This window comes from Lethenteron reissneri, chromosome 12, assembly GCF_015708825.2.
Source record: "Lethenteron reissneri isolate LAM-NWPU_2019-01 chromosome 12, ASM1570882v1, whole genome shotgun sequence".
Taxonomy (NCBI): Eukaryota; Metazoa; Chordata; class Hyperoartia; order Petromyzontiformes; family Petromyzontidae; genus Lethenteron; species Lethenteron reissneri.
The window spans coordinates 9,727,620-9,753,957 of NC_083790.1; the positions used below are offsets into that span (position 1 = coordinate 9,727,620).

The window sequence follows — 26,338 nt, forward strand, 5'->3', positions numbered from 1 at the left end:
TGATCGCGTTCATTCAGTCTGTTACGAGTTTAAGTACAGGCCTGAGCCGAGCCTGTTTCCTGCCTATGACCAACTGCGCCTCACTGCAGGATAAAGCATGGTCACTGAGATGGGCTCACTGTTACTTAAATCAAAAACGCACTGTAAACTTGCACTAATAAAGATCATCACATTGCCAGATCTATGCACACGTGTGTGTACGTGTGCGTGTGTACAATTCGTGGTTTAGTGGTAAATGAATTGGCCGCGGTATCGTCACAGCCACTTCGTGGCGAATGGCGCTCATCGTTGTTGTTGTTGTGGTTGTGTACAAACTCGGGGGAGCGGTGGCGCAGTGGTGGCGCACTGCGCTATGAACCCCGCGACCCGAGTTTAATTCCCGCTCACGGCCGACATCAGTGACCATAATTTGACCCGGTTCTGGGCCTCCCCTAGCTCGACTCAGCCCCAAATGAGTACCTGGTGTGTAAAACATTGCCACTGGAGAGACAAAGGCGGTTGGGTGTGGTGCTGGCCACCCACCCACCCCCTCATGTACAGAGCCAGCTTTCATAGGTGCTCGTTAACAGCACTTGCCCCCTACAGTGGGTTAAGGCTACACGGGGGATCTTTGTCTTTGTATGAACTTAACCACATTCCAATTCCTTCCAGTAAGAAAAACTAAAAACAGTCCTCCTCTTTTATAACCCTCGTGGAACACGCACGCGCACACACACGCGCACACACACACGCGCACGCACACACGCGCGCGCGCGCGCGCGCGCGCGCGTGTACACGCATGGGTGCGCATGCACGCGTGTCCTAAAACCTCCACCATTTCATTGTCACCGCAAAAAAATACAGAAATATCTATCTGGTCGTAAGAATAACAACGATATAGAAAGAAAAAAAAATATTAAAAATTACCGGCAACAAAACAACATCCGTTGGCTTTCTCCGCAGCGGCGGCGAGGGAGAAAATGTCAGTGCGCGCTCGCGGCCTGGGACTAATTGGAGCGCTGCTGAGGTGGTGGTGGGTGGTGGTGGGTGGTGGTGGGTGGGTGGGTGGTGGTGGAAGCAGGGGGGGGTGCATAGACGGCCGTGGACGCTCGGCAGACAAACGCAAACAGCGCGCACGAGCGGTCGTTAAGTTTGTTTTGCGTCCAGAGCCCCACTCGACTAATCGGTCACAAGCAATGACAGAACGTCCTGAGTGACATCCTTGCTGCTCGCGTGAGCGACGGAGGCCGACGGTCACGTCTCGTCTACGGCGCTTAGATTACTCCACATTCTTGTGGCGGGGCTGAGTCTGGCCAAAGGGGCAACCGACCACCGTCAAGATCCCTGCAACGTGGCGCAAAATGTAGCGACCCCCCCCCCCGCCCCGGACGGATGATGAGAAGAGTCATCCCCCCACCACCCCCCACCCCGCCCAATGACGACTTCAACGTGTGCCGCCATGCCATTGCGAGCCGCTCGCTTCGTCTGCCGAGAGCCGGGTTTGACCCCAGGACGCCGTAACGCAAAGCGCCGCTCGCCCACCGTTAGCGAACACCAGAGGCGACGCTCGCCGCAGTATCTCTACAGAGCGTAGAGTCCGAATCGGGCATCTTTATTCATGGCCGGAGGAATCCGATGAGCTTTGAAGCAGCTCTTTTTCACAGATGCTCAGTGTCGGCGGGTCAGCGATATTGAGTCTTAGTTCATCGGCCCATCGCCTTCGCAGACAAAAAGCGATCCGGCAGCTTCTGTTTCGGCAAGCAAAGTCCGTGCTTGTTTTGGCCCTTTGGGTCTCGTGAGGCTTGTTAAACTGATGCTGCTGGGCAACCAAGATGTTATTGGCAAGAACACTCCATATAAACCTTCAAGGTCCAGTCTTAACATCGTGGGGGCTTTGGACGAACAACGAATGGCTTTCCTCACGCAAGTTATGACCTGGTAATAACCCCGTCACTTGCTGCGAGTTGATGGTTATCACGTAACTGTGTGTGTGCGTCACCCATGACATGGGAATTGGTAGTGTGGTGGTTAGCGCATTGCGCTACGAACCCGGCGATCCGAGTTCGATTCCCGCTCACGACCAACATCTGTGACGAATACCTGAACCGGTCCTGGGCCTCAAATGAGTACCTTGTGCGGAGTGTAAACATCAGCGCTGGGGAGACAGAGATGGCCGGAGGTGGTGCCGGACACCCACCCTCTCGTGTGCCGTGCCGGCCTTCATGGGTGCTCGCTAACAGCACTTGCCCGAAAAATGTGTTAAAGGCTATATGGGGGATTTTTGTCTTTGTTGCCCATTACATGCACGCCTCGCAATGCATCAGTAGTATTAGGCGGACCCAACACGCGACTTGTACTATTTTGGTGAAGTTAGCCCCTTAAATCCAGGAGTGACCAGTTACAGTGCAAGCTTGGGGCTTCTTCAGGAAGACGACAGAGTCTAGACTCTGTGCTCGCGAACGGAAGAAGCCTTGCCGAGCCGCGAGACTTGTTCGGTGGTTTCGCAGTCGGGGCGACGCGTTCTCCCAATTGTGCGAGTCGCAAATCGGCCGTATAAAAAAATATACGTGTGTGTGTGTGTGTGAGAATAAGAGGCCGCTGGCAAGTAATACAACAAAACGCATTTGTGATGCGGAGAGAGAAAACATGGAGGGGACGCAGAGTCGTGTATATCGCAGGTAGTTATTTGCAAAGTCCCGCTCTTTAACGAATAGAGATCTTCAACGTCCCGAAGCTGTACTCACGCTCATGGCCGGGGGGCTGTAGAGCTGATTGGCTGCCATACCGTCCCCATAGGCGCTCGATTGGCTCATGACGTGGCGCAGGGAATCCACCTGACGGGGGGGAAGGGGGGGGGCAGGATCGGGTGGGGCGATGGGCATGGCACAAAGGGGCACAAAATAAAGCATTAAGTCAAAGTCTCTCTCTCGCTTGTGTACGGCCAGGGCCACCCAGAGGGTCACGGAGGCCCCGGCCTGGAGATTGCCCGATTAGTAGCGCAGTGCGCCAACCGCTTGCGCCACCGCTCCACGATTTTAATTTGAATGGAAAGAAAAGTTGACAAGTCAATGAAAAATAACTACGATAGTGTGGACGTTCAGCCTCTGCCGGCATCCACGGTGGCGATTGTGAATCTCTTGTTTCAATCGGGCGAATTGAAACTGGACGGAGATTGTGCAGATGACGAATGCCGCGCGGACGCAAAGATCACTTGACGAGCGAGCGTCCGCCCGCCGCAGACTGCGGGAGACATCGGTTGATATTTCAAAGCGGGGCTCAGAGCTTGTGTTTGTCCGAGAAAATGTGTGCGCGCTTGCTCTCGGCATGTGTGCGTGCGAGGAGCGGTGGCGCGGCGGTTGATGCACTGTGCTACGTTTCCCGCTCACGGCCTACACCAGCGACGATTATCTGAGCTGGACCTGGGCCTCCCCTAGGTCGACTCAGCTTCAACTGACTACCTGGGCGATGTGTAAAACATCGCCACTCAGGAGGTGGTTGCCACCCAACCCCTCGTGCGCCATGCCTACTCGCTCACAGCGCCTGCCCCAAAGGTCTGTTCAGGCTATCTGGGGGACTTTTGTCTCTGGATGTCAACCGCTGTACAGAAACTAGGATGAGTTTTTTGGTTTCAAATCATGTTTATCTTCAACATCCAGGAATTACGCGAGTGAAAAATCTGTGATTGCGGCTGACACCAACGTCTGCAATTAAAAACAATAATAGATTGAACGAAGAGAAAGAGGCAATAAAATGACACGGCTAATCCGACAGCTAAACTGTGCCGAAAAAAACTACGCACACACACCCACCCCCTTGTGTCAAAATGACCTGGGTTTTTATAAACCCACTGTCATCGCTCATTACTATTGAAAAAAAAACCTAATTGATTTTCCACCCACTTCGTGATGAATTGTTAAAAATAATTACCCTTGTGCTCGTTAAAAAATGCAATTATTCAACCCTCCCAGATAACAAATATGGGTTCCCTGTAATTAAGCAAAGTGCGAGGGAATTAAAGTGACGCCGCGAAAGACAAACACAAGTTGGCCGATTTCATTTCGGGCGACAGCTCCGACAAGGGGCGGCTTCACGCCGCGCTTGGACCTCCCCTCCTTGCAGGCTCGGGATCCATCGCCGTCGACGTGAGCCGCCAGTCCTCCCGCCCGCCCGCCCGCCCGCCCGCCTGCCCACCTCGTGCTAACGGCGCACGCGGCGCACGGCTCGACCGCCGCAACGGAGACTCCCTCGCCCCTTGCGATCAGCGACACAATCCTGGCTAAGGGGCCGTCCATAAATGACGTCACGCGATTTTGGACGATTTTTGACCTCCCCTCCCCCTCGTCACACGGCGTCACAAAAAGTCAGACCCCCCCCCCCTCAAATATGACATCACAAAGCTTTGCCCCCCCCGGTGGCCAAAGCTACGTGTTGGGGCCCCCCCCCCCCCTTGACAACCACCATGAGATTTGTTTTCAACAACGGTGTAAAAAACACTAAGACGTATTTAAAACGCGGTTGAAATTGATTTCTATGAAGATGCTTTCAATAACACTCCACGTTTTGTTTTAATTTAATTAGAGCAGTAGCGTAATGTTGCAAAGAGGTACAACTACGGAGCTCTTGTGGCTGCGCTTTGCGAAGACGGAGCGTTCCGACAACGTTAAATGTTCGAGACCATGAGCGTGATGCTGATGTGATTAGGCAAGAGGAGCCACAGTAGATAGCCTAGGTGCGACCGTGCGAGACAAATGCAATATTGGGGCCCCACCTGACCGATTGCCCCACCCCCTGAGCTGATAATGTAGTTACTATGCCACTGATAATGTAGTTACTACGCCACTGATAATGTAGTTACTACGCCACTGATAATGTAGTTACTACGCCAGTGATAATGTAGTTACTACGCCACTGATAGTGTAGTTACTACGCCAGTGATAATGTAGTTACTACGCCACTGATAGTGTAGTTACTACGCCACTGATAATGTCGTTAGTACGCCACTGATAATGTAGTTACTACGCCACTGATAATATAGTTACTACGCCACTGATAATGTAGTTACTACGCCACTGATAGTGTAGTTACTACGCCACTGATAATGTCGTTAGTACGCCACTGATAATGTAGTTACTACGCCACTGATAATATAGTTACTACGCCACTGATAATGTAGTTACTACGCCACTGATAATGTAGTTACTACACCACTGATAATGTAGTTACTACGCCACTGATAATGTAGTTACTACACCACTGATAATGTAGTTACTACGCCAGTGATAATGTAGTTACTACGCCACTGATAATGTAGTTACTACGCCACTGATAATGTAGTTACTACGCTACTGATAATGTAGTTACTACGCCACTGATAATGTAGTTACTACGCCACTGATAATATAGTTACTACGCCACTGATAATGTAGTTACTACGCCAGTGATAATGTAGTTACTACGCCACTGATAATGTAGTTACTACGCCACTGATAATGTAGTTACTACGCTACTGATAATGTAGTTACTACGCCACTGATAATGTAGTTACTACGCCACTAATAATGTAGTTACTACGCCACTGATAATGTAGTTACTACGCCACTGATAATGTAGTTACTACGCCACTGATAATGTAGTTACTACACCACTGATAATGTAGTTACTACGCCACTGATAATGTAGTTACTACACCACTGATAATGTAGTTACTACGCCAGTGATAATGTAGTTACTACGCCACTGATAATGTAGTTACTACGCCACTGATAATGTAGTTACTACGCTACTGATAATGTAGTTACTACGCCACTGATAATGTAGTTACTACGCCACTGATAATATAGTTACTACGCCACTGATAATGTAGTTACTACGCCACTGATAATGTAGTTACTACGCCAGTGATAATGTAGTTACTACGCCACTGATAATGTAGTTACTACGCTACTGATAATGTAGTTACCACGTCACTGATAATGTCGTTAGTACGCCCACTGATTCGCTATCTTCTCGCAATGTTCGGCGGGGATTTTTGTTGTTGTTGACGGCGACGTTATCGCACAAGGTGACATCGGCTATCGCTTCTATTCTATTTCGGATTCATATAAAGCCCTGCAAAGGGCGCTATATAAGAAAAACGATGTCGCGAAAAAAGGCGTGGCCTTGTTGACAGCCAATCACAGGCACTGAAACGATGTCATTATTGGTGCAAAGCTCTGCCAACCCCCCTCCTACCTGTCATGCGAGTATTGCTTCAGGAAGTGACATCACAGAAAGTGATATCACATTGATCTTCGATTACCGTATGCTTCTCTAGTTTTGTGTGAAATGGATTTCCGATAGGCCCTGCAAAGGACGCTGTGATATAATTTTGAGTCTTTCCACAATAAGGTGCTTTGCAAATCTGCTATGTTATGATCTACGGTAATACGCCTCACTCCGCAAACAAAACAAAGGAGCAGTTTGGAATGCGGAATGACAAAAATGCAACAAATAAAACGGAACAAATAAAAACAACAACAGCAGTATTAATAATAGAGGAGCTGGCTAGCAAGAAACGGTGCTTGCATTCCGTTTTCTCCGCGATGAAAATTACAATTTTCACTCAAAAACGTTATTTCGAAACAAATCTCGTCAACCAAATGCAATCCGTGCTGCTGCGTTGATGGCTCACGTAAAATTGCATTAGCCTTTAAAACGACAAAAACATATTTTAACTTTCTTTTTACGGCGACATTAAACGTGTGTAAAATGCGCTAATACCGCCGATAAAGAATATTTATCTCGAGAAATTCCCCGTCTCCACCGCAGGTTTATCGTTTCAAAAGAAAACAGCCTCAGGCATTCCAAATATTATTAACGATGCGAGGGAAACTGTTGGTTTTAATTGAGTGTCAGCTTTGTCACTAGACATTGAAATATGTCGCCTCGCGAAAGGTTACGTAAAATATACAAGGCTCTTTAAAACAACACCGTAGCAAGGTGGTACAAAAATGTTACATTTTGATTAGTATCAAAATAGTTTGGTTTCGTCACTGGCATTCCATCAAACTATAAATTATCTCTTAGTGTATTGAAAGTCCTCCATATTTCTGCTTTAGCTCACCTCTGTGATTTCATTTTCCCATCTATTCTGCCTCCCGGCTTTCTCTATCGCAGAAAATGCTGACTTCTCTGTCCGGCTATCTCCGTACCACGTGTCTCCTCCTCCTCCTCCTCTGCTGCTCTTATTGCCGTAAACAGATAAGCCGCAGCGATGTGTTTGTCGCACTCTTTCCAAATAGTTCCAACACTTAAGCTGCCAGATATCTGGGAGGCTCAAATGGGACACACGGTATCCTGGCAGCCCGGCTCTCTGTTAGGCACGCCCAATGTTACACAGCCATGCCCACCAAACCACTATCCCCGCCCACACAGTGACTTTGCCCCTGCATACCCCTCATAGGCCTTACCCTCTCCTCTGCCACTTCCTGCTCATGAGTCGAGTATGAAACCAGAAAGTTTTTAACTGGGACAAAATTACAATTTTCACAAAAGCTTCAGAACATCTGGATAGCCTTTCTGAAACCAGGACTGTCCCGAGCAAATCAGGACATTTGTAATCACAGATTTTTTACTAAAATAAATTTAACTCTAGCTTGACCTAGTCCTGTTTATACGTGTAGCGATGTCTTGATGGAGAGTGCTGACGATGGAGATAGTGGGGACGGATGCCTTGGAGGGGCGGTGAGTGTGCTCGTGATGATGACGACGCCGAAGATGACGAAAGTGACATTTAAGAATCGGCTCGGTGGTGGAGGGCGGTGCTGGTGGCGAGGATTCCTCGGCACCAGCACCGCGTTGGGAGCGCCGATGGTGACGACGACGACCACGGGACTGCGCCGCGCTCGCTCATCGCTCACCTGCGACTGGATGTTGGGAGTCACCCCGGACGAGCTGTACGAGTCTCCATTCATACCCGGGATGCCCAGGAACATATCGCTCGGGTTTGGCATGGAGAACGAGCCAGAGGAGCCTTGGGGGGCGCGGGGACGAACGGGGACACACCGGGGGAAGGGGGGCGGGGGATCGGGGGGGGGGAGGCGGCGGAGGGAGAGGGTGGGCAGTAGGGCCCGGCATGGCACAGCCCAATGAGTAGGCCGTGGGGTGCGTCAATAGTGATGTTTGAGCGATCGAGGCGGTGATGAGATATAGCATGGGGTGGGGTGGGAGGGGGGGGAGAAGCACATGGGGTTGATATGGAGAGGAGTGAGGAAGACGTGAATGGTGGGTGGGTGGTAGGAGAGCGGGTGTTGGAAATTGAGTGGGGGGGGGGGGGTCATGAAGGGGGCCAGAACAGCGATGAGGGGATTGGATCAGGGAGTGAGGGGACAGAAACAAAGGTAATAGTTAGTGGACCTATGTATTCCTAGCTCACAGAGCTGTCATGTCAATTTGCAAATAGTTAGCGGGTCGAGCCCATCCACTGGCTACGCTTGAGAGCCCGGTTTAATCACAGGTGACTAAAACCCGGCCTCTGACCCAGGATATGAACCCCGTAAAGTCACTTCTCTCATCGCATACTTTAAAACATTTTACACATTTCTGTACTATTGCTGCAATATTCTTTTTCCCCCCACATGTTTATGAACGGTAAATTTTAAGGTTTTAAAAAATCTGAATAGGACTTCAAATTCCAGTTGTGGTGGCAAGGGGATGGCGTCGACTAAGCCCTTCAATCACTCTGGGGTGGATAAATTCAGTACCACTTTGTGAGACATCAACAGTGGTGGTCCTATGGAAGGACTCTGCCTGAGCAATGTGGAATTACCACCTGCCAGGCTCATGGCCGGTTTGAGAATGAACCCCGCTGGTACTTGTCAACTATTTAGATTCGAATCCCACTCAAGAATCAGTTTTCTCCCACGCTTGTTTCGGTCAGAAAATGTCCCGTGCATTTGGCCAAATGTGGTGGCCTCCCTCTCGACACTGTCAGGAGCTAGGAGTCAGTTTGAAGGGCATTTAACGAGCAAGCACAAACATGCAAATGTAGATGACATGCAAGACTAGCGTTCTGTATTTTTGGTTTGCTATATTGTACGGGGGAATAAAAAATATATTTTTTTCGAATGGCATTTTTTACATAATAAAGGTTTGGTGAATTGTTTAAGCCAATGCTTATAAGGGAATACGATTACAGGAGATACAAAGTGCGTAGAGGAATTGGTAGCGTCGTAAAAACAAACACAAAGCTACCAAGAGAAATACATGCATGGGGGATATTGCAATGACCCCCTTTGGGTCATAAAATTAAATGGCCTAATTTGTTGTTACTTTATCCTATGAAACCTTTATATATGCATTATATTAAGAAGCAAGCAATTGGCCTAACAATTACACCAAACGAACCTCCAGTTTAAAGGCCTTCACTGATATGGGATTATTAATAGTATTGTTGTTGTTGTTTTTGCTCGAATTATTTCAGCCTACCAACTTGGGTGAAAGATTTCCAATGCGAATATTTAAAAAACCCCGATCTTATTAAAATCCCGCCCCAAAAAAAGTTAAACGAGCGAACCAAAAATACAGAATAACAAATTCACATCACGTCGGCAACGTCAGCGGCAATCTGAAACAACGTACGCATGTAAAGGCATGAATTCTTGCAGTTTGATTCCGTTAATTGCACAGGCAAACATTACTTCGCCATTAAATGCATGGGCAGTCAGTGTTCAAGAAATAGATATGAGCCTTGCCGAAAAACAATTTGTGTGACTTAAAAATGAGGACCCCACCCAACACCTCGACTCGTGAGTTTAACAATCAAAAAATACCTCTGCCCCCCCCCTCCCCTCCCCGGTAAATTTCGTTCCCAATATTAGCACGTGTCAAGGCAGGCCGTACCAACGCAGATGTGAAGCGGTGCTATCGTTAACAACACAACAACAACAGCGGCAGCAGCAGCAGCAGCGACATCAAACAGAAAAAAATATCACCACCGCCATTATCAGCAGCATCAGCGTCGTCGTCATCATCATCATCATCGCCATTCTCTCCATGCCGCAAATAAAGTGTTTTTGTACACATGCTGGATTATATATTGGAAGTATTTTTTTAAATTAGATTTTATTGCCAGTGCCTTTTATAAGATTCCCGCCCCCCAACCACATCGATTGAATTCAAATTTGGTGGTTTAACCTGTTGATAAGATTGCCGCCTCCACCATAGGAACGCGGAATTCCCACCAACAGGTACAAGCTGCCACTGGAAATGAGTGTCGATCGCATTGCTCGTTAGAGCATCGAGACCCTCCGACTTAACTGTGCCTCCACAAGTGGCACAGCGGTGAGAGCACATGACTCACAGTCAAGTCGGGCGAGCTGTTAAAATTCCAGTCATGGGTTGACCGAGCCAATTAATCCCTCTGCGGCCAGGAAAATGGTGCCACTCTGTGATCATCATTGTGGATCGAATGGAATCTGGCATGGGAATGTGGAATTTCCACGACTGGCCCGGGTCTGCCCCACCGCTCATTTGAGCAGGAGATCACGTTGACTATTTTCCAGATTATTATTATTATCATGAGTATGCTCATATCGGAGTGCACAATCGCACGGGGCAGCCAAAAACGCCACCCTTTGAATTTCTCATCTCGCGGAAAAGAGACGTGGACCTCGGCGGGCTCTCGCTCGGTTAAATAACTGACACCGACAAAACCTTGCACTGGCCAACAACATTCGGTCTGTCCCAATTTTTCGTGTAAACTCCCCTTCCAGCATGAGTACCAGCTCAGAAACAAAACCAGGGCAGCCGGCCCCACACACGCCGCTAACCCCGCATTCCTCAGCGCGGGCGCGAGGTTCGGCAGAAGCGCAAAGACCCGAGGCCGCCCCCACACAAGCACCCCTTCACACTGCGACTTGGTAGGGCCTGCTCCCATTGGCAGTGCTCTGCGAGTGCGGGCCGTACCAGCGGAGGTGGGGGTGTTGGGCGAGTTGGCCTGGCTCCCGTGGTGCACGCTGCTGGTGGCCGAAACGGCGGTCCGTGCCGCGTAGATGTTCGCCTCCTCCTGGAACTTACCGATGTTTTTCTTGTAGCGGATCCGCTTGTTCCCAAACCAGTTTGACACCTGTGCAGGGGGGCCAGGGTAGTCGGGTGGGAGGGGGGAGGAGTGGGGGGGGGCGCATGGGGAGGGGGGGAGAGTTGGGAAGGAGGAAGGGACCGGAGGGGGAAAGGGGGCGGGGGGGGGGAAGGTGGAGGGAAGAGAACGAGAGTGAAGGTGGCGATGGTGGCGATGGTGGCGATGGTGGCGATGGTGTCGAATGTGAACGTTCCGCGGATGAATGCGAATCGTATTGGTCGCGGAAGACCTTCGTGTTGAAGCTGAACGTTTTACTCCGCTTACCTGGGCAGCAGGGTAAAGCTGTTCATTCCTTTATATGGGGGCGAGAGCCCATGTGGGGGCGAATGGGTGCGTGCAGTGGCTAGCGGCACAATACGCGCACAACAAACCCGGCCGCCAGAGTTCAATTTCCAGCGACGGCTAATGTCAGCAGCGGGTGACATCTGAACCGGTACTGGGAGCTACCCACTTCACCAGTGTGGTGAAGAATGGCCCAACAATCCCACATGACCGCCCTATGTGGGGAGAGGTCCTTTCTTCGGATGTCCAGCCAAATTCCTTAATGAGTTTACTTTTGCTTATTAATTTCTTTGGCCATGTGAGAGGGAACCAAAGTGCCCAGAGCAAACCCACGCGTACGAGGAGCATCAGAGAGATCGGCAAACCTCCTCGCTCACTTCCATCCGCCATTCGTTCACTTTGTGGAGCCGCAGGTCAGGTGACTCGCAACAGCAATGACCTCGTGGCGTGCATTCTACCAATCCCACCTCCGCAGGACGATGTATGACGGCCGTGCATCTCAACAGCAGCGTCACACTGTAGATTGGCACTTGGCGACAGAGTGAATCCATCCCAGTGGAGTTTGTGATTTATTTTACATTTTTCGGAGATCGTATCGTGGCCTGAAGCTCGCGTTACAGCTGCCACTCACGGTCTCCTTGAAGCGCCGCTGGCCCGGCTCCAATTCCGATTGGCCTACCGCGGAGGGTCAGAGGTCAAGTGCGAGCCAATTAATCGGCGGGGCTATAAAATGCAATTTATTCTGCGCAAAACAGTGCCAATTTCGGAAGCCACACGCCGGCAAGGCATTAAAAACCCACTGTGAAAAGTACCGCAATCAGCATTGGAAATTAAATGTGTCAAAGTGGTAATTGGATGTGATGCAAAATTACGACCTCACCTGTCAGAGCACCACTACGGTTTTGTCATATTGGGTTTTGCGCCTTTTCACGGCTGACGGCGCTAACCACTGCTGACCACGGCGAAAAATGTGGCTCGTCACCGCGTGCCAACACGGGCATGGAGTTAAAGGAACGCATGAATGCCTAAGCAGGAAGCATTGTCAATTGCAGTGTCTTCCGAGTGCCAAGTCTGATCATGAAAGATTACACGCGTTTGGAGGGACCATTAAAAGTTTACAGGCTTGATTCTTGGGCACCAATATTTAATTTTAAACCGGTGCACGGAACACTCCGTTATTCCCTTGCTCCCCGCAACGAGGGGCACTTTGTGCGAGGTCAACCGACGGTTGATTTGTCACTCCTGTGTTTGTGCCTGGGCCCATGGGAATGTGGAATGGCCATCGCTTGGCTCGACTGCCAATGGAGAGATGACCGTCACCAACAGTGCTTGTATGAGCACGGATTATAATAATTGTTATAAGGATGATAATTACTATTAATGCCTTAGCAATGACGTACAGAGAAAAAAATTTCTAATTAGCTTAAATATAACTAAAATATGAAAACTGATCAAGCACTTATCTTGAATTGACCGTTCTAAGGAACGGAACAGGTTGGCATTGTGCATCTTCATGGTCCAGCAGTAACCACGTTTGAAAATTGTTGACAAACTACAAACAAAAACCAATGGTCCTCTCTTTGAATGATCATCTGGGAGGTCCCATTGCCACGTGTCTCGTGAGAGGTTTGACCCCATCACCTACGATGGTGGGGGGGAGGAGGGGGGAGGGGCTACACTGTTGTATGTTGAATGGAGCACGCTCACATCAACCATCTTGGCTGATGACGTCATGGACCCGCTCGAGATCAACAGTTTTAGTCAAAAACAAACTTCAGAATGTTTTAATTCACACTTTTTTTAGTATCAATCCACATTCTTCTTCGTGCGGCTGATGTTGATGCACAATACAGGGAGGTCATCATCCAGCAATTGACCATTTTTTTTTGGATTACACTGGTCAACACAAAAAAAACTTTTTTTTTCTGGCCTAGGACTTTTGCAGCTGTTTCAGACTAATTTCAGGGTGCTGATTCCAAATCTGATCTCAGATTATGCTATCGGCATACCTCATTTTCATTGATTTTACCCGAAATTAACTCTGTCACTTATGATTGCAAGTTGTTGCGAGTTAGTGACTGCTATAGTGTTAAAATATGGTGCTGTAGTTTTAGGATAGTGTGTTTATAATATAATTTTATGTAGATAGCCACATTTATTTAATATTTTTGTTCTGCAGTTTTTATTGAAAATGCAATATTTGATATCTCAAAAGGCTGATGTGATAGACAAAAACTGATTTGGAATCAGCACCCCAAAATTACCTTAAAACCGTTGGAATACCTTATGCCAGAAAAAGTGTGTCGACCAGTGTTATCTATTTACATTAGGGCTGAGAATTATGTTTTTATTTATATATAAACGTATTTAATTTGCTAACAGAAACCCTAACCACTAAAACCTAATCGCTATCTAAACGTCAACAATAAGAACCCCCGTTTTGGGGTCTTTCAAATGCAAAACCATCTCCCCCACGTATTCTCGTCTCTCTCCATCTGTGCCTTGCACAATCGGATCGACCGGACAGACGAATCAGATCGATGGGTCGACGAGAAAAGTAAGATGCTAAACTTGTCCCGTCAATGCGCACCACATTTGAAATCACAAGCGTCTGGTGCGACCTTACGTTCATATCGCCCCGCACTGCTATCTCACGGCACTGTTAGATAATCCAACAACAACCATCATCTCATTGCTCATCTGTTACCCTTCAATACGACAAGGGGACGCGGGGGGGGGGGGGTGGCAGCAGTGAGTGCAAGGGATGCTACCCACCCTAATTTAGGTACACAAAGTCCCAGCGTCTAATTGCATGGCTATCAACGTGCTTCCACTTCGGCAGGAGGCGATCACCTGCCCCACCGCCCCCGCCTCCCAACCCCCCCCCCCACTGCCCCCCCCCCCACGAGGCCCCCCTCCGCCCCCCCAGTTTCTCTTTCTCCTCCGCACCGCTGCAACACGCAGGTGCACGCATAATTACCATCATTGTCAGGAGCCTGCAATTAAACACGCTTTTGTTCGCTCGTTTATGAAAGGGTGGAGGGGGGGGCGAAGAGTGGAAAAATGATGATAATTGTGTCGCCCAGCTGTGTAAATGTGAAATAGCGGCGTGCGGTGTGTAGGGGGGGGGGGGGCTGCTGGCAAGGTGAGAGCCTCTTCCGCCACGAGGTTAATCCGTGCCGACAGCCCGGCGCCAACTGAGCCGGCTCCAGAACCACACTGCCATCATCGTCGTCGTCATCGTTATTATTATTTATCACTGCGAGCAAGTGAGCCCGGGATGAACTTTGAATGTGGGGCCTCGGTTCCATGAGTCAGTGATCTACATTAGTGGTGGGGGGGGGGGGGTCTCGGTTCAATGAGTCAGTGATCTACATTAGTGGGGGGGTGGGGGTCTCGGTTCCATGAGTCAGTGATCTACATTAGTGGGGGGGGGGGTCTCGGTTCCATGAGTCAGTGATCTACATTAGTGGGGGGGGGGGGGGGGGTCTTGGTTCCATGAGTCAGTGATCTACATTAGTGGGGGGGGGTCTCTGTTCCATGAGTCAGTGATCTACATTAGTGGGGAGGGGGTCTCGGTTCCATGAGTCAGTGATCTACATTAGTGGGGAGGGGGTCTCGGTTCCATGAGTCAGTGATCTACATTAGTGGGGGGGGGGGTCTCGGTTCCATGAGTCAGTGATCTACATTAGTTGGGGGGGGGTCTCGGTTCCATGGGTCAGTGATCTACATTAGTGGGGGGGTCTCGGTTCCATGAGTCAGTGATCTACATTAGTGGGGGGGGGGGGCTCGGTTCCATGAGTCAGTGATCTACATTAGTGGGGGGGGGGGGGTCTCGGTTCCATGAGTCAGTGATCTACATTAGTGGGGGGGGGGGTCTCGGTTCCATGAGTCAGTGATCTACATTAGTGGGGGGGGGGGTCTCGGTTCCATGAGTCAGTGATCTACATTAGTGGGGGGGGGGGGGTTCTCGGTTCCATGAGTCAGTGATCTACATTAGTGGGGGGGGGGGGGGTCTCGGTTCTATGAGTCAGTGGTCTACATTAGTGGGGGGAAGGGGGTCTCGGTTCCATGAGTCAGTGATCTACATTAGTGGGGGGGGGGGAGGGGGTCTCGGTTCCATGAGTCAGTGATCTACATTAGTGGGGGGGGAGGGGTCTCCGTTCCATGAGTCAGCGATCTAAATTAGTGGGGAGGGTCTCGGTTCCATGAGTCAGAGATCTACATTAGTGAAGGGGGGGTCTCGGTTCCATGAGTCAGTGATCTACATTAGCGGGGGGGGGGGGGGGGTCTCGGTTCCATGAGTCAGTGATCTACATTAGTGGGGGGGGGTCTCGGTTCCATGAGTCAGAGAACTACATTAGTGGGGGGGGGTCTCGGTTGCATGAGTCAGAGAACTACATTAGTGGGGGGGGGGGGGTCTCGGTTCCATGAGTCAGTGATCTACATTAGTGGGGGGGGGGGGGTCTCGGTTCCATGAGTCAGAGAACTACATTAGTGGGGGGGGGGGGGGTCTCGGTTGCATGAGTCAGTGATCTACATTAGTGGGTGGGGGGTCTCGGTTCCATGAGTCAGAGAACTACATTAGTGGGGGGGGTCTCGGTTGCATGAGTCAGTGATCTACATTAGTGGGGGGGGGGGGGGTCTCGGTTCCATGAGTCAGTGATCTACATTAGTGGGGGGGGGGGGGTCTCGGTTCCATGAGTCAGTGATCTACATTAGTGGGGGGGGGGTCTCGGTTCCATGAGTCAGAGATCTACATTAGTGGGGGGGGGGGGTCTCGGTTCCATGAGTCAGTGATCTACATTAGTGGGGGGGGGGGGTCTCGGTTCCATGAGTCAGTGATCTACATTAGTGGGGGGGGGTCTCGGTTCCATGAGTCAGTGATCTACATTAGTGGGGGGGGGGGGGTCTCGGTTCCATGAGTCAGTGATCTACATTAGTGGGGGGGGGGTCTCGGTTCCATGAGTCAGTGATCTACATTAGTGGGGGGGGGGGTCTCGGTTCCATGAGTCAGTGATCTACATTAGTGGGGGGGGGGGGGTCTCGGTTCCATGGGTCAGTGATCTACATTAGTGGGGGGGGTCTCGGTTCCATGAGTCAGTGATCTACATTAGTGGGGGGGGGTCTCGGTTCCATGAGTCAGTGATCTACATTAGTGGGGGGGGGGGGTCTCGGTTCCATGAGTCAGTGATCTACATTAGTGGGGGGGGGGGGGTCTCGGTTCCATGAGTCAGTGATCTACATTAGTGGGGGGGGGGGTCTCGGTTCCATGAGTCAGTGATCTACATTAGTGGGGGGGGGGGGTTCTCGGTTCCATGAGTCAGTGATCTACATTAGTGGGGGGGGTCTCGATTCCATGAGTCAGTGATCTACATTAGTGGGGGGGGGGGGTCTCGGTTCCATGAGTCAGTGATCTACATTAGTGGGGGGGGGGTCTCGATTCCATGAGTCAGTGATCTACATTAGTGGGGGGGGGGGGTCTCGGTTCCATGAGTCAGTGATCTACATTAGTGGGGGGGGGGGTCTCGGTTCCATGAGTCAGTGATCTACATTAGTGGGGGGGGGGTCTCGATTCCATGAGTCAGTGATCTACATTAGTGGGGGGGGGGTCTCGGTTCCATGAGTCAGTGATCTACATTAGTGGGGGGGGGGGGGGGTCTCGGTTCTACGAGTCAGAGAACTACATTAGTGGGGGGGGGGGGTCTCGGTTCCATGAGTCAGTGATCTACATTAGTGGGGGGGGGGGTTCTCGGTTCCATGAGTCAGTGATCTACATTAGTGGGGGGGGGGTCTCTGTTCCATGAGTCAGTGATCTACATTAGTGGGGGGGGGGGGCTCTCTGTTCCATGAGTCAGTGATCTACATTAGTGGGGGGGGGGTCTCTGTTCCATGAGTCAGTGATCTACATTAGTGGGGGGGGGTCTCTGTTCCATGAGTCAGTGATCTACATTAGTGGGGGGGGGGGGTCTCTGTTCCATGAGTCAGTGATCTACATTAGTGGGGGGGGGGGGTCTCGGTTCCATGAGTCAGAGATCTACATTAGTGGGGGGGTCTCGGTTCCATGAGTCAGTGATCTACATTAGTGGGGGGGGGGGTCTCGGTTCCATGAGTCAGTGATCTACATTAGTGGGGGGGGGGGTCTCGGTTCCATGAGTCAGTGATCTACATTAGTGGGGGGAGGGTCTCTGTTCCATGAGTCAGTGATCTACATTAGTGGGGGGGGGGTCTCTGTTCCATGAGTCAGTGATCTACATTAGTGGGGGGGGGGGCTCGGTTCCATGAGTCAGTGATCTACATTAGTGGGGGGGGTCTCGGTTCCATGAGTCAGTGATCTACATTAGTGGGGGGGGGGGTCTCGGTTCCATGAGTCAGTGATCTACTTAGTGGGGGGGGGGGCTCGGTTCCATGAGTCAGTGATCTACATTAGTGGGGGGGGGGTCTCGGTTCCACGAGTCAGTGATCTACATTAGTGGGGGGGGGGGGTCTCGGTTCCATGAGTCAGAGATCTACATTAGTGGGGGGGGGGGTCTCGGTTCCATGAGTCAGTGATCTACATTAGTGGGGGGGGGGGTCTCGGTTCCATGAGTCAGTGATCTACATTAGTGGGGGGGTCTCGGTTCCATGAGTCAGTGATCTACATTAGTGGGGGGGGGTCTCGGTTCCATGAGTCAGTGATCTACATTAGTGGGGGGGGGGGGCTCGGTTCCATGAGTCAGTGATCTACATTAGTGGGGGGGGGGGGGGTCTCGGTTCCATGAGTCAGTGCTCTACATTAGTGGGGGGGGGGTCTCGGTTCCATGAGTCAGTGATCTACATTAGTGGGGGGGGGGGGTCTCGGTTCCATGAGTCAGAGATCTACATTAGTGGGGGGGGGGGGGTCTCGGTTCCATGAGTCAGATATCTATATTAGTGGGGGGGGGGGGTCTCGGTTCCATGAGTCAGTGATCTACATTAGTGGGGGGGGGGGGGTCTCGGTTCCATGAGTCAGTGATCTACATTAGTGGGGGGGGGGTCTCGGTTCCATGAGTCAGTGATCTACATTAGTGGGGGGGGGTCTCGGTTCCATGAGTCAGAGATCTACATTAGTGGGGGGGGGTCTCGGTTCCATGAGTCAGTGATCTACATTAGTGGGGGGGTCTCGGTTCCATGAGTCAGTGATCTACATTAGTGGGGGGGGGGGTCTCGGTTCCATGAGTCAGTGATCTACATTAGTGGGGGGGGGTCTCGGTTCCATGAGTCAGTGATCTACATTAGTGGGGGGAGGGTCTCGGTTCCATGAGTCAGTGATCTACATTAGTGGGGGGGGGGGGCTCGGTTCCATGAGTCAGTGATCTACATTAGTGGGGGGGGGGGGTCTCGGTTCCATGAGTCAGTGATCTACATTAGTGGGGGGGGGTCTCGGTTCCATGAGTCAGTGATCTACATTAGTGGGGGGAGGGTCTCGGTTCCACGAGTCAGTGATCTACATTAGTGGGGGGGGGTCTCGGTTCCATGAGTCAGTGATCTACATTAGTGGGGGGAGGGTCTCGGTTCCATGAGTCAGTGATCTACATTAGTGGGGGGGGGTCTCGGTTCCATGAGTCAGTGATCTACATTAGTGGGGGGGGGGTCTCGGTTCCATGAGTCAGCGATCTACATTAGTGGGGGGGGGGTCTCGGTTCCATGAGTCAGCGATCTACATTAGTGGGGGGGGGGTCTCGGTTCCATGATTGCGGTTCCGTCACTCTGCGTTGCACTCCGGAACCTGTGTGCTGTTATGACGGTCGCCGGTACGATGTTTGACTTCCCCCCTCTCTCTCTCAGTTTAATTAGAAGGTATTCGCGACAAACATTATCCATAATAAAGGGGGGGAGTGTTTGGTTTGGATCAGATCGCGTGAATCTAAATGTCTCTCACCTGAAGACGGTCGCTTGTTGTTGCGATCGAAACGTCGTGATCTATTATTATTCCACCTACGTGACTTTGACGAAAGAGCCAAAGAGTACATGGATATAAATGTGTTGTTAAAACCCGCCACCACCCGACACAGACAATCACAAAGCAGAGGTCGCAACCGGGTACCCGATACCCGGCTACCCGTACCCGGCCGGGTACGGGTACGGGTAGGCCGTGATTCACTGGTGAGTAACTGTTTGTCACTCATTTCCCAACGTCTTGTCTCTTCTCACAATTCAAGTTCCTAGAATCAACCCACCCACGCCTGCAACATGGCTTCATCCCAGAGGTCGCAATCAGGTACCCGATACCCGTACCCTACCCGTACCCGGCCGGGTACGGGTAGGGTACGGGTACGGCCGGGTACGGGTACGGGTACCCGTTTGTGACCCTGGTGCGGCCGGGTACGGGTAAGGAATAAAAACCCGTTTGCAACCCTGGTGCGGCCGGGTACGGGTAAGGAATAAAAACCCGTTTGCGACCTCTGTCACAAAGTCATCGGGGCCACGCGTGGCATGCGAGCGCGTGTCCATGGCTCTCTCTCTCTCACTCAAACATCACATCGCACAAACATGGAAATCATTACCGAATATGTATTTAATTGCATTGTAATTAGGGTGTGTAACGATTCACCCCCAACCCACCCACTGCCACCCCTATCAATTTGATTAATTGTCACAATTGGGGGTTTTTGAGTCCACTCAGGAATATATTGTTTATCTCACTCGCATTGTGTCATTTATATTGTCCCATTTTTAGTGTCCAATTTATAGCCTCACTCGCACTGTCCCACTCGCATTGTCCGTCTCGTCTGCCTAATATGTTCTAAGCCGTTTAATTAGTTCCACTGACCTCCACGTAAGATTAGCATATGATGTGCATTGATTCTAAGTAATGAAATCTTACGTACAGATTTCAACGCGCGTATTGTGAGCGTAAGAATCTGGTTTTAATCCAAGAATCGAGAACAACGATACGCGACTAATAATCGTCTTATCATCTGTCCAAGTTGCGGTGGTGACAAGACCACCAATCTCACAGTCTCAGCTGGGGGTCACCGCTCAGCCTCATCATCCATCTGGGACGGAAGCGGGCAGTGATTATTATCTGATGAAGAGACCGACCCATTCCACAGGAACGTGGAGTTACCACCACCGGCTTAGGGCCCACCAATCGTGAAGAATGCAGCGGCTGTGATAATTTGGGCATTGTTGAAATGTTTCATGTGATTATTGTAACCACCAAACCCGATATCGCGGTTGTTACTGTTATTGGATAGACACGTTTCACTATGAAGTTGTATAGACACAAAGACAAAGATCACCCATACTGCCTTCACAGACTTTTGGGGCAAGTGCTGTTAGCGAGCACCTATGAAGGCCGACATTGCACATGAGGGGGTGGGTGACCAGCACCACGCCCGGCCGCCTTTGTCTCCAATCCCTAGTAGTGGTGTTTTACACACCGCACCAGGTACTCATTTGAGGCTGAGTCGACTCAGCCTCAAATGAGTAACTCAAACACACACACCCAGACAAACACAGTCAGACACACTCACACGTACACAGGCACACACACACTCGGACACACTCAGACAAACACACTCAGACACACTCACATACACACACAGGCACACACACACACACTCAAACACACTCACACACACACTCGGACACACTCACACACACTCAGGCACACACACACTCACACACACTCACACACACACACACTCGGACACACTCACACACACACACAGGCACACACACACTTGGACACACTCACACACACACTCGGACACACTCACACACACACACTCGGACACACTCACACACACTCACGCGCGCACCCATGACCACCAAATGCAACAAACGCACCCAATTCATACGCAAACAATCCATAACCACTCGTCTCTGCTCGACCTATGGAGATGCCAGCAAAATGAGAGTGGCGCCCGAGACGCGTCAATGGAGTCCCCCCCCCCCTCCCCCCCCCAGGGGAATTGTGACGGTCCGAGTCCCGGACAACCCTTGGCCGTCGATCACCGATCACAGCCCCCCGCCCCGGTTCCTGTCTCTCTCTCTCTCAGGGGTTCTACGAGATTCCAGCGGGCGATTTCGTCTCCCGTTCAAAAACACTAACGTGTGTGCGTGCTTTCTTGTCCAATTAGCGAGCGGTCCGACTGATACGTCACCGTTTGCGTGCAAGACGAACAAAAATGGTCGCCCCACCAAGAATCGTCGCCTGTTCACGGGAGAGATGCAATCCCGCGGAATTTGGCATCTCCCGTCGTGTTGATGCGCAACCGTAAAGTCACGTAGGTATCAAATAAAATAAATCACGACGTTTCGGGCGCAACACAAGCGTCCGAAACGTCGTGATTTATTTTATTTTCTACCCACGTGACTTTACCGAAAGAACCAAAGGGTATGGATTCCTGCAGTCACGAAAGCTTCAAATCAAGATTGAAGAGTCCAAGTTTTGTGAACGAGGAGGACGGCCAGCGGCATCGCGCGGCGCTTTCGGATGCACTCCTGCGGCCGTCTGCAACGCTCTTCCTCCTCCCGCTGTTAGGAAGCCGCTGGAGCCTGTGGACTTTTGAATCGAGATTGACAAACTCATTTCCTTTGAAGTGCTTTTTGTCTTGAGTTTGTGTTTCCCCCGCACGTCAGCATACGGCAACATACTCGAAAGCAGAGTCTCATCAAGAAGGTGCCGACATTCGGGCAACGGGCACGCGCTTCCTGCGCGCCACCCAAACCGCGGTTTTCGTCCTTGTCGACTGCGAAAAGCTCTCGCACGCGTCGACGACGACGCTTCTTCACGCGAAGAAATACGACGGCTTCAACACTTTCGTTTGTATTTTTCCCTAACAGCCATGAGCCGTGAGCGTGGCGGTGGCGTCGAGCCCGACGGGGCATCGCTCTTGGCGGTGACGTCACAAAAGCTCGTCCGATCTGCTTTCACGTTTCTTTACGTTCTTCTTGTTCATTCTTCTTTCTCTCCTTTAGACTTAAAACTTTCGTGACTGCAGGAATTCATATTCTTGGTTCTTGCGGTAAAGTCACGTAGATAGGAAACAAAAATGAAAAGCTTGTGTTGCAATCGAAATGTCGTGGGTTTTTTGCTTTTAAGTTTTGTTTTCTATCTCAGTGACCTTTACCGAAAGAACCAAGAATATATATATTTATTTCCTCTCCTTATTCTCCTTCTTCTTTGACTTTCTTCCTTTTATTTTAATCTTCTTATTTTTATTCTATTTTTATTCTTATTTTTCTCTTATTCTCTTCTTTTTCTCTTCTTCTTTTTCTTCTTAATTTTCATCTTCTTTCCCTCTTCTTATTTATATTTTCTTCTAATTTAGATTTTCTTCTTTTAATTTTTCTCTTCTTCTTTTACTTCTTTTTTTTCGTCTGCCCATTCGCGAAATCTCTCTGCTCGTGTCGGACAGCCGGAAACACGCAGCCTCGGCGCGGGTCTAAAAACGTTGTTCACTGCTCTCTTCGGCTTGCACATTCGTGAAGTGATTTTTGCCATTTATTCAAAAGGCATTTTTTGCTCTCTCGCCATCCCGCTGCATTGAGTTGCTGCTGCGATTTGAACGGCGATGTGACAGTTTTTATTTCCCGACCGGAGCCGTCTGCGATCGGATGGAATTTGTCACATGCTGCTTATTCCTCGTCCTGTAAATGCATTTACTGCACGTTTATGTTGGGAAAACATGTACATGACATCTACATTCGTATCCTGTTTGTGTGCAGGAGTTATTTTTTGAAGCATGATATGTTAACTACTTTGCCGGGTATACAAGAGATCGTGGCTTCGATGCCGACTCTGACGACGCCTGTATATTTAGGAGTTTGCATGCTCTCCTCGTGGTCGGGTGGATTGTTCTCCAGGGCCTCTGGTTTCTCCCTCCACATTTGTAAATGTGCTGATTAGAGTATTTGACCGCTACAAATGTTCCACGCGATAAGCCACTTGTCGAGTTATCCTTTGTGGCCAGTGTATAGCTCAGTGTGCCCTTACCTAGTAAAATAAAAACAGTTCGTGGATATTTGTTTTTATTTAGCTCTTGCATGATGGACGAGTAGCCCAAGTAGCCACAGTAGGGGCCACACAGAGCTCGCTCCCGTAGCGGTCCATCCACCAGAAGCGAAACCTTGACCTCTGACATTGTCATTGGCTGTTTCAGCATCTTCTCGGTTCTTTCGGTAAAGTCACGTCTGAATTCAGACGCTGTCTCCCTGACAGACCTGGTCTTCACCTGAGGACGGCTGCTTGCGTTGTGGCCGAAACGTCGTGAGAATAATTTTATAATGTTTTATTTTATTATTTTATTATTTCCATTCTACGTGACTTTACCGAACGAACCAAGAAGATGAATCCCTGCAGTCACGAAAGCTTTAAATCGAAATGTTTCAGCATCGTTTTACACATTGTACCCCCAAGCCCCCCTAACACTTCCCCGCACGAGGAAGCCAACGGTCCCACCAGCGGAGCGAACGCTGCGACTCCGCACTACGAGCCCCGATCTCGCACGCGTGCGCGCTGAATGAACAAGTGAATTACACGTTATCACTCAAACACAACATTCACCGAGTCTTACGATGCGTTTTTTTTCCCCCCTCCTTCTCGTCTTCCAGAAGACCCTGCGTTGCCGTGACGTCGGATGGACGTGCAGTCAAGAGCGGCGACTCCGTAACCGTTGTGTTTTATTTAGCACCGCTTCTACGCTGCATGGGGCCACACACCTGTCCATCACCCCTCATATACATCGCGTGTATGACAGGCAAGTAGCCAGAGAATGTCTCTCTGACCGCTTGGCTTGATAGACACGCTGGCAGACTGTCAGACAGACCGACACAAAACAAAGACAAAGATCCCCCGTATGGCCTGCAACAGACTCTTGGGGCAAGTGCTGTTAGCAAGCACCTATGAAGGCCGGCACGGCACGCGAGGGGGTGGGTGGCCAGCACCACGCCCGGCCGCCTTTGTCTCACCAGTGGCGATGTTTACACACCGCACCAGGTACTCATTTGAGGCCGAGTCGACCTAGGGGAGGCCAAGGATCGGTTCAGATAATCGTCACTGGTGTTGGCCGTGAGCGGGAATCGAACTCGGGTCGCCAGGTTTGTAGCGCAGCGTAGCGCTGACCGTTACGCCACCGCTCCCCACCAGACTGGCACACACACAGAGCGACACACGCAGCTAACAGGCAGACACATTGACACGTATTGACGCACAGACGGACACACAGACGGACGCACAAACAGTTAGAGAATATGGACATATTGATAGAGATGCAAACATAAACAGGCTGACAGAGACACAACACAAACAGACTGACACACAAAAATAAAAACAAACACAAGTGCTGTTAGCGAGCGCCTATTAAGGCCGGAACGGTACACGAAGGGGTGGTGTGGCCAACACCACGCCCGGCCGCATTTGCCTCCCCAGTGCCGATGTTTACACACCGCACCGGGTACTCGTTAAGGCTGAGTTAACCTCGGGGAGGCTCAGCACCGGTCCAGATAATCGTTATTGGTTGCCGTAAGCGGGAATAGAACTCGGGTCGCCGGGTTCCTAGCGCACTAACAGCTACACTACCGCTCCCCATACGTACACACGCACACGACACGCACACGACACGCACACGACACGCACACGACACGCACACGACACGCACACGACACGCACACGACACGCACACGACACGCACACGACACGCACACAAGCGCGGAGGACGCAGACGCGCTGGGATGGCTGACCTGCGAGACAGTGATGCCGCATTTTTTCGCCAGCTCCTCCTTGGCCTCCTCGCTGGGGTAGGGGTTGCTCAGGTGCGAGTAGAAGTACTCGTTGAGAATCTCTGTCGCCTGCTTGCTGAAGTTGCGACGCTTGCGTCTGCGCAAAACACCAAAGCAGGCAGCAGCAGCAGCGGTTAATTACGCATCACACGGTCACGAGATGGGGCTCAGCTCGATTTTGTTTGCGACTTTCGATAACGTCACAAATGCGATCAATGCGGAATGCGGTGGAGGGAAGCTAAACTAACTGTACTAAACTAAACTTTTAATTTTTAATATTAACTAAACTTTACATTTTTAATATTAACTAAACTTTTAATTTTTAATATTAACTAAACTTTACATTTTTAATATTAACTAAAGTTAACTTTTTCCTTTTAATATTAACTAAACTTTAAATTTTTAATATTAACTAAACTAATCTTTACTTTTTTATATTAACTAAACTAAACTTTATATTTTTTAAATTAACGAAACTAAACTTTTTATTTTACCAGGATAAGGCCCACTGAGCTGTATAGCTCTTTTTCAGAAGCGAACTGGCCACAAATGATAGCCCAACGAAGTGGCTTCTCACGTGGAAATGTATAGCAGCCAAATACTCTAAATGCGTGATGTTGATTCTAAATGTTGGTGGAAAAAACCGGAGTACCCGGAGAGAAATCCAGACGACCACGGAGAGAGAGAGGCACGCAAACTTCAAATATACAGGCGTCAGGGTCGGGATTGAACCCACGACCTCCTGCATAACAGGAGAGGTAGTTAACATCTTGCCACGAATCGATGACCCACTGCCACCCTTCCCCCCCATGATTTGGGGCTATAATATGACGCTATCGCCGCTCGGATGGATGCGTGTGAAATCAATAGCGGAGGTGGTGGTGGCGCAGCTTGTTGCAATGCGTTGTGCCAACTGGGTAAATTTGTGGTTACGTTTTCAGCGTTGGAATCTTTTTAAAATCCCCCCCTCCCCGCCTTCCAAACCAGGGTGAATAGAATGTTGGAAACAGCCCGAGAGTGAAGAAGTCGACCTCGCGTTTTTGTTCGCAATAGCGCATTGTACCGTAATTGCTCGCACTGCGTGAGCACGCTATTCATAGCAGAGGAATTCATTAGTGACAATAAAATGCAATCAGACGAATACAGTCCACAATCAATGGAACAGCACGTGTTGCCAAGAGCTGCTCAAGTAAATCACAGATATGTACGAAG

The 26,338-nt window shown here is 50.2% G+C and overlaps 1 protein-coding gene across 4 annotated transcripts in view; it reads right to left on the reverse strand.

Annotated features, from left to right (window-relative positions):
- The window catches only part of LOC133341875 (pre-B-cell leukemia transcription factor 1-like), an 801,687-nt gene that overhangs the window by 582,506 nt on the left and 192,843 nt on the right, over positions 1-26,338 (reverse strand). For 3 of the 4 annotated variants that reach the window (XR_009755069.1, XM_061550676.1, XM_061550675.1), the window contains 4 exons: positions 25,088-25,223; positions 10,924-11,083; positions 7,878-7,990; positions 2,724-2,813 (listed from right to left, as the gene is read on the reverse strand). Coding sequence is in view for 3 of the 4 variants with exons in the window: in XM_061550676.1 (XP_061406660.1) it covers positions 2,724-2,813; positions 7,878-7,990; positions 10,924-11,083; positions 25,088-25,223 (499 nt within the window). In the remaining variant the exon portion in view is untranslated. The remainder of the gene's footprint in view (positions 1-2,723; positions 2,814-7,877; positions 7,991-10,923; positions 11,084-25,087; positions 25,224-26,338) is intronic. The other variant, XM_061550677.1, reaches the window with a different exon arrangement.